Source organism: Epinephelus moara, chromosome 3 (assembly GCF_006386435.1).
Source record: "Epinephelus moara isolate mb chromosome 3, YSFRI_EMoa_1.0, whole genome shotgun sequence".
Classification (NCBI taxonomy): Eukaryota; Metazoa; Chordata; class Actinopteri; order Perciformes; family Serranidae; genus Epinephelus; species Epinephelus moara.
In genome coordinates, this window is record NC_065508.1 from 21,687,745 (window position 1) to 21,699,391 (window position 11,647).

General features: G+C 41.8%; 1 protein-coding gene across 1 annotated transcript in view; it reads right to left on the reverse strand.

Moving 5' to 3' along the window:
• Nucleotides 1-11,647, reverse strand: part of ints2 (integrator complex subunit 2) — a 29,571-nt gene extending 17,924 nt beyond the window's left edge. The window contains exons 1-10 of the mRNA XM_050040903.1: nucleotides 11,334-11,647; nucleotides 10,284-10,592; nucleotides 10,040-10,178; nucleotides 8,442-8,544; nucleotides 8,087-8,200; nucleotides 4,834-4,964; nucleotides 3,144-3,314; nucleotides 841-1,061; nucleotides 539-664; nucleotides 217-288 (exon numbers count right to left, since the gene is read on the reverse strand). Coding sequence (XP_049896860.1) covers nucleotides 217-288; nucleotides 539-664; nucleotides 841-1,061; nucleotides 3,144-3,314; nucleotides 4,834-4,964; nucleotides 8,087-8,200; nucleotides 8,442-8,544; nucleotides 10,040-10,178; nucleotides 10,284-10,576 — 1,370 coding nt within the window. The 5' untranslated portion in view covers nucleotides 10,577-10,592; nucleotides 11,334-11,647. The remainder of the gene's footprint in view (nucleotides 1-216; nucleotides 289-538; nucleotides 665-840; nucleotides 1,062-3,143; nucleotides 3,315-4,833; nucleotides 4,965-8,086; nucleotides 8,201-8,441; nucleotides 8,545-10,039; nucleotides 10,179-10,283; nucleotides 10,593-11,333) is intronic.

Consider the following 11,647-nt stretch of genomic DNA (forward strand, 5'->3'; position numbering starts at 1 on the left):
AATAGGAGATGTGGGGGAGGAGAGAGGGGGGATGACATGCTGAAACCTTTTACTTCACCTTTTTGAGAAATGCAAATTCATTGTAACATGTGTGACCACTTCATAATCTAAGTGTTTACAGATATGAGATACAAACAAAATGAATAATAATAAGTATTACTTAAATATATAGGTATCATTTAAATATTCATATTTTACAAGAGACATTTTTCTTACCTCTCAAAGTATTCCTCCTCTTTGATCATCCAGCTAAGCCACATGACCATCAGCTGTTCCTGCTCTGGAGTGCTGGACACACACACACACACACACACACACACACAGATAAAAATGCTCAAACTCGATATAACAAAGTGCCAATATCCAACTCCAAAACATTCAGAGAAGACTTCTGGCAGGCAGTGTGCGTTGTCAGAAAATCAAAACTCAAGACTACTGTTAGTTGAACAGGGCTTGTGATCCCGACCGACTGTGTTTGTGTTTGCTGAATAAAACAAGACTTCTGAAAGTAGGAGTCAATAAGACGAGTTTTATGTACCTGACCAGAGTAGGGAAGGCCAGCAGCTTGCAGAAGGACAGGGAGACAAAGCGAACGCCGGCAGGAGTGGCCGGTGGCCGGCTGGTCATCAGCTGCAAGAGCTGCTCTGCCTCTTCATCTGTGGGTCTGCAGAGGGATCACATTGAGTGTATTATCTCGAAGATATGACCTTTTTAGACTTAAACCAATACTTAAAATAAATTCACAAATATATGTGCTAAGATAAAAATAAAGCATTCAGATTTAAAAACAACTTCACTTTCAAATCTCAAAATCATAATCAAATATCCTCTTTGACCTACCTGAGGCCGGCGATGCCCATGAGGGCACAGTACAGTCGGAGCAGGGCGCTGGCCTTCACCACATGCTCCTCTCTGAGGCCAGAGTACCCTGAGCCGGGCTCCTCTCCCACATCTCTGTCATTGGGTACGTGGGTGCTGCGTGAGCGTGGCAGGATGGCGACCAGCTCCAGCAGCAGCTGTCTGCGCATCTGCCACAGCACAGAGCTGCTTTCTCTCTTTCTCTGGTGGTACAAAGAGGAAGTGAGAGAAAGACACAAGTCAACTGCTGTGCTTCAATCTAAGCGTTTACATTAGGGCTCCAACAAGAGAATGTTTGCCATTTTTTACGATACATGACAAGCAATTAATAGATGAACAAAATTGTCAATAATTTTCTGTCTTTCGTTTAATTGGCTATTTGTAATACTTGGTCTCTATAGCTAATTCCCCCATTGATGACAACTGTATCGGGGTGAACTTTTATGCAACTCACCCATTTACATTTTATTAAGGCTTAAAATTTTGCATAACTGAAGGGTGGGGCTGCTTCAAGTGATAGGCTGTGAGTCAAATTCAACCCACGCTGCTTCACAGCTCCACCAATACGGTCACTGCTAATTCAGATATCAAAGATGGAGATGTCCAAAACGCCAAGCACGAGACTTAAAAGTAGGAGTCCACAAACCGATGGGTAATGTCACTGTGGCTACGTCTCTTATTTTCATATAGTCTATGAGCTACTGACATGAGCTGGCTAGCTAGCAAGTGCACCCCGCGGTTCCTTTGCCTCACTCCCCGCTGGTTGGAGACTCTGGGAAGAGAACAGAGGGCATCTCTAGAGACGAAGTATTGGGGGTGCAGGGTTTAATAAGTTGATGCAAAATCTAGAGCCACGCTAAATTGTCCCTGAAGATATACCATTATGCATACAGCACATGCAAAAAATGAAACAAATACTCAAATTCAGTCATGACCAAACAAATCTGGTTTGAATAAAAAAAAAAATCTGATTTGTTATATTTCAAAGGTTAGCTTAAATTTAGGACAATTCAGTTCAAGATAAGACAGAAGGACAGGAAAGAATGGGGGTGACATTGGGAAAAAGGTCCAATACTAACAAACTGAAAGGGGGCATATCGCCACTTATCGTAATGGAATTGCACATACATTGGTCAAAAAACTGATCCCCCTCCTGTGCTTGTATACTGGGATGAGGACAGTTGTCCAATTAAATGGCCTAGTCGAGCTATAACTGTAGCTCCACTTAACTGTGCATGTAAACGTACTGAATGAGGACCCTTATAAGTATAGAAAAAAAAGTGTGCGTGCATGTTTGAGAGAGAGAAAGATTGTGTCCACAGTTTTTACCCTAACGGCCGGGCTCCACCGGCTGCAAACGTAAGTGACTGCCTACAGAAGTGTCACGTAGAGAAGCCAGCGGGGTTGTTTACCGTTTGCCGAGCCGAGAGGCTGCATGTAGGGTGCATGAAATGTTAAAGCATTTTCCACCTAAGTTATATATTTGAGTTATCTACAAGTTTACTGTACTGTTTGCCATCTACTTGCTTTCAAATGTCCGCCACGGACATTTACACAATGTCACGGATAAACATGGGTAAATGCATGAAAAAAAATCATCACATATCACCTCTGATAATGGTTTATTCATTTAAAAACACATTGTGCTCGTTTAGCACACTATTTCATGTAGTTTTTATCTGCTGGAGGGTCGCGTAGGGGAGCGTAGCGTGACAAAAATAGAAGAGCCACGTAAAATAGAGAGTTGTCGCACGACAGACGGGGGTTGTCGCACCGCTCCCGTTGCCGGTGGAGCCGCTGTAATTGATTAACGGGGGCGAGCTGCTACGGGACTCGAGCTGCAGACGTGTCGCGCCGCTGACGTGCCCGGTGGAGCCCGGCCGTAAGAATGATTAAACCCAGGCTTAATCCTGACTAAGGTGATTCTGCTCCTACTACAACATACACAGAACATGTAAACACAAACTACTTTAACTTGATCTCATTTCATCAGATGAGGTGTCCGCTCTTACACGGTGGCACTCTTGTAAAGTGCTCGATGAGTACACCACAACATCTTGTCTTATCAGCTCACACAGAGTACTTTTGCTCCAGTGTCCTCTGCTCAACATGATGAAACAAAATTATGACACTTTTTCAAGACACCAAAGTGGATCTTACTGTGTCACAGTCTTCTCTTTCCAAACTACTTCTGTGACCAGTTTAGTGTCTTCTTAAACAAATAAGAGTGTCTGTGTGCAGCAAATTAAACAACACTGAATGCAATACTGAATAAAGCCCCTCACCTGTTGTCCATTGCGAATGAACATGCTGAACCAGGTACGGACTTTGCTATTGGTACCAAGCAGTAGACCGCTGACATAAGAGACAAGGGGACTGACGGCCTCATCTGCTGTGTCTGGTTTGTAGTCCAGAGTCAGAGCCACGCCCAGACCAGGCAGGTGACACTCCTCCACCTGGGAACACACAGGATAAACAAACACACTGTAAATAATTATGCTGCTTTCTGTGATATTCTGCAATCAAACATCATGTTTCGTTTTAGCCCTCGTGAACATCCTTCTTCAGCATCCTTTACCACTTGTCGCTGCGTGTTATCGGCTCTTTAAACAGTTCTCGGGACATTTTTTGGTCGAGTGTAAGTCCTGCTCACTCCTTCTTCAGGAAGGCAATGAATTGAATTTCTGCTGCCTCCTGGGGCCTCGTTCAGTAACTGACCTTGTGCTGTAACCTTCTTGAGAGTGGGATGAGTAAGAAGACAAATTTCTCCCTTCAGGGATAGTATCATCATAACATAAATCAGTAAGGACAAAAATCTTTCTAATCTTGATGAAGCGAGTGTTTGTGTGAATAACTAGAGAACAAAGTCTGTCACTAGTCAGTTCAATTAATCTGCTTAATTATTTCTTGATCAATTCATTAGATGTTTGGTCTTTCAGATGTCAGAAAATTGTAACAAATGCCCCTCTTATTGTCCAAAAATCCATTTTTTCTATCTGAAAAGACAAAGGAAAATAGCAATTATGATGCTGGACCCAGCGAATATTTGGCATTTTTAATGAAAAGAGGTTGAAGCGGTTATTTGATTATTAAAATTACTTTCCCCTGGATTGAAGTAGTTTCAGCTGTTTGAGTGTCACAGGCCTGTTGTTCAGTAATAACAGCTCAGAGTGTATTTGCTGGCAAATCATTCTTAACTTAAAAAGGCACACAAGGCGAACACATGGAACATTGTGCAACTGATTGTTTGCAAACAGTTGGTTAATCACACACCCAGCAGTTAAAGAGCAACATTATCATTCATTCAAGTCGTGTTAGTGTCCACCTACAGATAGTCCATTATCCATTTGTCCTTTTTGCTCTACTTCTGGTCTTTTTTTGAAGAAAGCTGCAGATTCAGGTAATAATTCTCTGTAGCGTCCTTATTATAAGTGACCCCTTTTACATTGTAAGTGTTTTCACATTGTTATCTTTAAAGCGATTACATTTCGCATTTGAAAATTCACAACCTTGGCACTTTTAAGGAGGCATGAATGGATAATGCATGGCTGTTTTGTTGCCTTAAATTTCTTAAGATGTTTAAAGAAACTGCCAAATCATAGAGGACATGTGGTTGAAGTAAATACTTATGTCGAGATCATATTTAATTTGTTGTGCAACCATGTTTCAGCAAATAATTGGCAAAATTCTACACAGACATCCTATAACACAAACACTTTGTCATAAAGGCAAACAAACTGATGAGATGCTACAAACTGTGCTAACAAGAATTACTTTTAGTTTACACATGCATAATTAATGTGAAAAAAAGCGAGGACTGCGGAATAAATACCGAACAAATAAAACTCCAGCAGAGTATAGCAGCTGTGGTGGATCCTTTCTCATTTGAAACAGATACATTTTTAAAGGTTATGGATTAAGTTGAATTCTGGCGTTAGTCTGGAGTCCTGTGATTATACTACTAGTGTGACTGACCACCATGGCTCTGATGTTGAGGGCCTGAGAGGGGTTCATCTGACAGAGCTGCCGGAGGGCTTCGGTCCTGCGTCGACCACCAACGCTCTCCTCATCTTGACGCTCTCCATTCTTGATCAAACCTCTGCAAACTGCAAAGACAGACATGCATATTTAAAAGGTAAGTTTGGTCATTTCCAACCTGGACCTGAGTTTGCAATGTTTTGTGTCTAGTGACTAATAGAGACTGCAATATCTGGAATTGGATCAGCACTTAACGAAAATGCTGCAACTGGCAACAGCGAAACAGGCGACGGTGTAAACACTCGGGGCATGTTCGCGCCCTCTATTTACGTCACTTACCCTTACAGATTGTAAACATAAGTGTCTGACAACATTATAGGAAGGATTCCCACAGAGACGGACCTTTTTGACCTTATGGTTTAACTAGAAACAGCCCCAAAACTGCTATCGACAAACTCACCAGACTCCATTTAAATTAACAGTACTTTTAGCATGTACAGAGCCAGCATATATTCACATCTTACTGATTTCGGGGCTGTTTCTGGTCAAACAAAAAAGATCTTACTCTTTAAAATAAGGTTCATCTCAGTAGAGATCCCTTCCATAATGTTGTCAGACACTTATATTAATAATCCTAACATGTAAGTGGCAAAAACATGCCCTTTTAGTGGACGTAAATTGACCATGCGAACATGCCCTGAGTGAGTACAGCCTCTGTTGCCCATCTCGCTCAAGACTGGACCAATTTCGGGGCGTTGGTGGCTTAGTGGTAGAGCAGGTGCCCCATGTACAAGGCTGTTGCCGCAGCGGCCCGGGTTCGAGTCCAGCCTGTTGCCCTTTGCTGCATGTCTCTCCCTCTCTCTCTCCCCCCTTCACGCTTCACTGTCCTGTCAATTAAAGGCAAAAAATGCCCTAAAAATATCTTTAAAAAAAAAAAAAAAAAAGACTGGACCAATTTCCATTCGTTACTGAGACACAAATGATGATTTGCTGCCAACTAGCAACATGCTCAGTCAATCTGATTTTTCCACAAAGTAAGGAAAATATTATACAATCAATACATTAAATGTCATGTCTGTTTAATAATATGATCCTTGCCTAAAGGTCTCCACAGTCAAGTCATGTTCCCCTATAAAAACCCTAAACCATAGAATCATGACTCATTTATTTGCCTGTAAATAAAATTTAACAGCCATCACAAGACTGCGTTTCCACAGCCTTACCTAATTTTTCCCTGTACTTTTCCACAGCTGACAGTTTAAACGGCAAACTGTGTATGGTTGGCTGAGACTATAGCATGCACTAAAATGATATTAGTTTCCATCTCTGCCACTTCTGGATTATTTCATTTGCCATAAAAGGAGCCGGTGGAGTTACGTCTGGTCACCAGCTCGTGTTCAACATGACAGGTCTTGATGCTTCTAGACAGAGCCATTTCCCCACACTTCACCCTAAGATCAATTCATTTCACTTTCAATTCAATGAAACAAGGTCTTTGTCCTGTAACAAAGCCAAAAGAATTCCTTAATGTTGACTGCTGTGTAACACACACAAAAGCTATTGACTTAGACCTGACCCTCTGCGTGATAAGGAGGCACTGGAGACAGAGCGGGCATTTTCTTATAATGCGTCTCTCAAAGCACACACAGCACTTTGTGAGCCAGAGCAAGACAATAATGTTCATCATCAATCAAACACAAATACACACACACCCTCGGGCCAGCGGCATGGCAAGAATTAGAGGGGGGACAAAGCCAAACTCAGGAAGAAAACATATGATGGCAACTCAATGGCAATCTGCCTATAATCTGAAGCCCCTTTTACACAGAGATCCCACAACAATGCTGCAATGAAAACCCTTCATTACACCAGCTTTGTTTTTCATACAAAACCAAACAGCATTGGCATAATACCGCCCCGGTGTGTGATTTTAAAGAGCATGCCAGCATTCCAAAAGCAAAAGAGGTGGGTACATGTCCACAGGATCCGTCATTTCCATGCTTACCATTCATTGTCTACATAAGCAGCTGTGCAATGCATTCTGGTAGCGTTGTGTTGTGTTTTGAGAGATGAGGTGTCCACTCCTCTTTTTCATGAAGTTTAGTCCAGGCTACTTTATGTGAACTAATTGTTGTCTGTCTAAAATGTCTCAAATGTTTTCACAAACATATTTCAGTGAACTATTTCCTTAATATAAGACAAGGTTACCAAACAAGCCGCCATGTTGGTCCTATCTGAAATCTGGGAAAAGAAAGCCTGGGTATCTAGTGGCACACCCATCAAGCGTCCAGTGCTGGGAACCGGCGCAACCCCTCATGTCCAAAAACACCCCTCTGGACATGTACCCTAACACCACAGCATCCGTGTCAAGTGTGCACATGCATGATGCAGCGCTTTCTAAACAATAACAATGGCATAACATGGCAAAAACTATTATTTACCGCCCCTGTTATATGGCAGTTGATCTCGTCCTCAACTCAGAGTATAAAAACTCCAGGACCTCACTGTCTACCCAATTTGCAGACATTTTCAGTTGCTCTTGTTCTTCTTTGAGTTAGCTGCTAAATCTTTTTAAATCTCTTGCTGGTGGGTCTCACATATAATACGTCATCAAAAGGTCACACCCATCCCATCAGTCAATACTTGTTACACAAGACATCAATTCACCTCTGTTACTATTGCTGTAATCCATTGTACTTTGAACTTGGTAAAACACAACAAACTCCGACTCAGAAAAGTGCAAAAAAATTCAAAATCGGAATCTCAGAGAAGATGCATGGAGCCCAATTTCACCATAAACACATATGCGTCACAGCAACATGGCAGCAAACACAGTGAACCAAGCAGAATTTCCTTTTCATCTATTTTTACTTCATGTAGTGTTTGTGTTGTGAAACATGCCGTAACAGATTTTCACTTTATTGACTTCTGACTTGCGAAGGATTGCAGCATACCTCCAAAGCCAGCTTGAAGGAAGAACAACTTTGTCCCCCATTCCATGATCGTACTTTTTATAAAGAACAGCGATGCGGGAAAACAGTGCAACATTCCTGCTTTGAACAGGCTGTGTAAAAGACGCTATACTGACGCTATCACAGAGAGCTTCTAAGACAACGTTAAGCAGAGCCGTACTTCTGCCGCAGCAGGTATTCGCACTAACCATATGAAGCTAGTGCTGGCAATTAAACAGCCACTCTATCTCACATTATCAGCTGACAGCATGTGCAGTGTCGTGAGACAGATGAATTACCTTCATTGAAGCTGTCGGGGACATTGGCAACCAACAGACACAGAAACCAGTCTCCATTGCGGACGTGAAGCAAAGCCTCTGCCACATCCACAATGGGGAGCAGGGAAGGCAGCTCTAAGAAAAAGACAAAATAAACACAAATTTCAGATGACAATCTGTCAACTGCAGAGGACAAAATCACTGAAGTGGATAATTTTCAGGCTGGTTTCATAGACATATGAGGTAGTTTTTCTTAAATATGCAGATAAACTTTGCTCAAATATATGAGTGTGTACAAAAGCCATTGTATTCAGCACCATTACACTTCCACAGCACCTTTAGGTAAAACTATTAAGAAGATGAAAGGCATTGGTACCTGCTTGTAAAATGCAGAGGACATCAGCGACCTCATCCAAGTAAACAGGACTTTCAAAGAGTTCAGAGGACTTTAAGAAAAACTCTCCGTTTGAGTCTACCACCTGAGAAACAACAAGGGAATGGGAAACAGACGGTGTGGATCAATCATCCTAGTCATCCTATTAGGTGAAGATGCAAGTATTGAAGGGCAATAGCAGTACAAAGAAACATAATTTATCAGTCGATGCGAAAGCAGCTGCTTGAAATGCAGGAATTATTTCTGATGCCAACTTGAGCTTTGATGAAAAAGTAAAGGAAGCTGAGCAATCTTGTCTCTTTCATCTGTTTCCACAAGTAGCAAAATTTTAATCATTCAGTATTTTGTCCTATGTCCTTCATGCTTTAATGTCTTTATATTTAGAAAACTCTGCCGCTCTATATTCAAGCATGAAGGATGTCTCTTCCAAATATCTTTTTTACAAAATTCTCCAACTCAGACTCAGGCAGCTAAAATTACCACAATTTCTGTCTTTGCAACCTATCAACAGTGCTCGTTATTGCAGTAGTTTAAGGTGGCATAATCTCTCAAGACAGATTCTGCAATTTACATTGCAGAAGGAAGTAAAGGAAGAAAAAAAAGTTTTGTTTTGTTTTTGTTTTTTTTACCGATGGATTTCCAGATTGAGGGTGGCATAACTAGCACTATCTTTCACATCAACTGCTAAACATACAATATTTAATTCTGTGCTGTTAGGGGACTCTCAATAAAAACAAGAACAAAAAACAGAGCAATGCCTTCACTGCAGTTAGTTTCTCGGGATAGGATTCCTTCAGTGTTCCTTTTTCAGAGGCCAAATTATCAGCAGGGGTCTCCTCCTCTCCAAAAAAAAACGGACCAGGTGATTTAAACCAGTAAAAACACTGAATAAAGCAGTTATTCTCCGATACTGTTCGGCTTGTCACAGAGGAGCTGCTTGCCCAGCACCTGCAGGTGTGTGCTCACTTTTCTACTATGACAACTTCAGACCCAGATATCCGGGAGGTTTTTCTTGGGAGACAAATTATCCTCAGAGATCTTCTTCTCGTTTCACTTTAAAAATCAGTGGTTCTCTAATGCCATTTGGCGCAGCAGGGGCTGGAGCTAAGCTGCTGCTAATGTTTGCTCAGCCTATTTCTGTAGTAACTTCAGATCCAGACGTCCGATAACTAAAATCCTTCATCCGGTTAAAACATACAGTTAAAAACGAATAAAACCTAAAAAGTGTACCACAAAAATTTGGCTTAAAAGTGGGCAAAAAAATCCATTTATATCAGTGTCTGCCAGATAACCACAACTCTGACACCGCACAAATGGAATATGATGCCACTGAGAGGCGATGGCGAACGAATGACATGGACGGTGTCTTTGTTAAAAAATAATAGATTTCTCTGGGTTTGAACAATGTTGGAAACGTTTAGGATAATGTAATTACACAACACACAAAATACATATCATTGATCAAGTAGTTTCTGTTATTCATTTCATAAGAACTTACATTTTGTACCATTTAAGCTTAATTCATTTATGTTGTCACTGTCCTTAGATTTACTGAATCATGCAGGGACGTCTGACTGTACCTTATTCATGATAGCCAACAGTTCACTGAGGGTCAGACGGAGTCTCCTGAGAGGATCACTGTGTTCAAACTCCAGGGTCAGGCCATGCTGCAGCTGTGACACCAGGATGCTTTCTCCGTTAGAGCCACCCGCCTTGTGCCTGGTGGAAAAGACAGCACATTGTGTATAATGTATAAAGGCAATACAGTCTACTTATTGCCAGACTCTAGCAAAGATCATATTACCATGAGTAAGTGAGACATACCTAAGCTGCTGCTCCTTCCGTGCATCCTGCTCCAAGGCGTGAAAGTCAACAGACAACAGCGCTACGATGGAGTTCACAGCTTCCACTCCAGAGAGCAGACGGAGGATAAGTTTCTTGTCTTGTGCCCAGGACTGGCTCTGATCAGCTGGAGCACATAAAGCCATCCTCACCAGGCAGGGCAGCAGCAGCCTCAGCTCGGGGTCACTCAGGGCAGCCAGGCGTGCCACATCCACCTTCTGCATGGCTTCAAAAGCATAGGAGCTGACAAACTGCAGCCCTGCACTGTCTGCCATCTCTCTGCAGCTACACCTGGAAGAAACAAGACGAAATACCATTTACAGGGAAGACTCTTGTCTTGTATGTTATCTGAAACAAATAGTCTTTCAGGCAGGGTGTTTGAGCAGATGATATAAGGGTTAAGAAAGCACTACAGAAAATATACAAAACCACAGAAAGCCAAACATGTAGAGTTCAGCTGACAGAAGATGCTGAGTAAACAGTAACTTTCTGACAAAGTGCCAATATATAAAAGTAATTTTTATTTATCATTGGATTATAGACAATATGTGTATTTGTTGCTTAAGTTCCGGTTAGTAAGTTGCTTCAAACAATCTATCGCTAAAGGTTGCTAATGTCATTGTAACGTTGCTAACAAAACAAGCTAACACTGATAGCTTAAGCCAATGTTAACGGTGCTAATGCTAACTTAGCTAACTCTACAAAGACCACATACTTTAACTGAGCTATCTGGCGTGGAATCTAATGATTCGGGGTCAACACATTATATTAATTCACGAGTCGCACTTAGAACTGTTAATATGATTTTTTAAAGCGCAAGCATGATAATACAATTGAGCCAACTCCAACTATTAACGTTAGCCAACAGCTAACCAACAGTAGCTAACACTCATTCACTATCCCATAGCGACTGTTAGCATGCTACTAGCCAGCTAAGCTAGGCTAACTTGTCAGACGATAATACTAGCATGCGCTGTCTGCCCCGTCTCTATTGTGTATGTAAAAACAATAACTCGACAAGAATTATCTTACCTCACTTATTATGATGATAGTTAGTCTCTTAAAAAAGAAATGTCACCATGGAGGCCTTCAGACCTCGGACTCTGTTGTGTACCGTCAGCCTCAAAGCCACTGTGACAGAGACAGAAGCTTGTCCTAGATGTTGCCGGTAGGTTTATGGAAATGTCTTTGGATATGTAACGCTCTGTCTGTTATGGTTTCCGCATATCCACTTGGATCTTGTCTTTATCTACAGTGGTTACGACGCCGGCATGTGACAGTGTGGGAGCCGGTGTTGTCAGCACCGTGCAGCAGCGCTGACTGACGGAGCACTGACTGTGACTGAG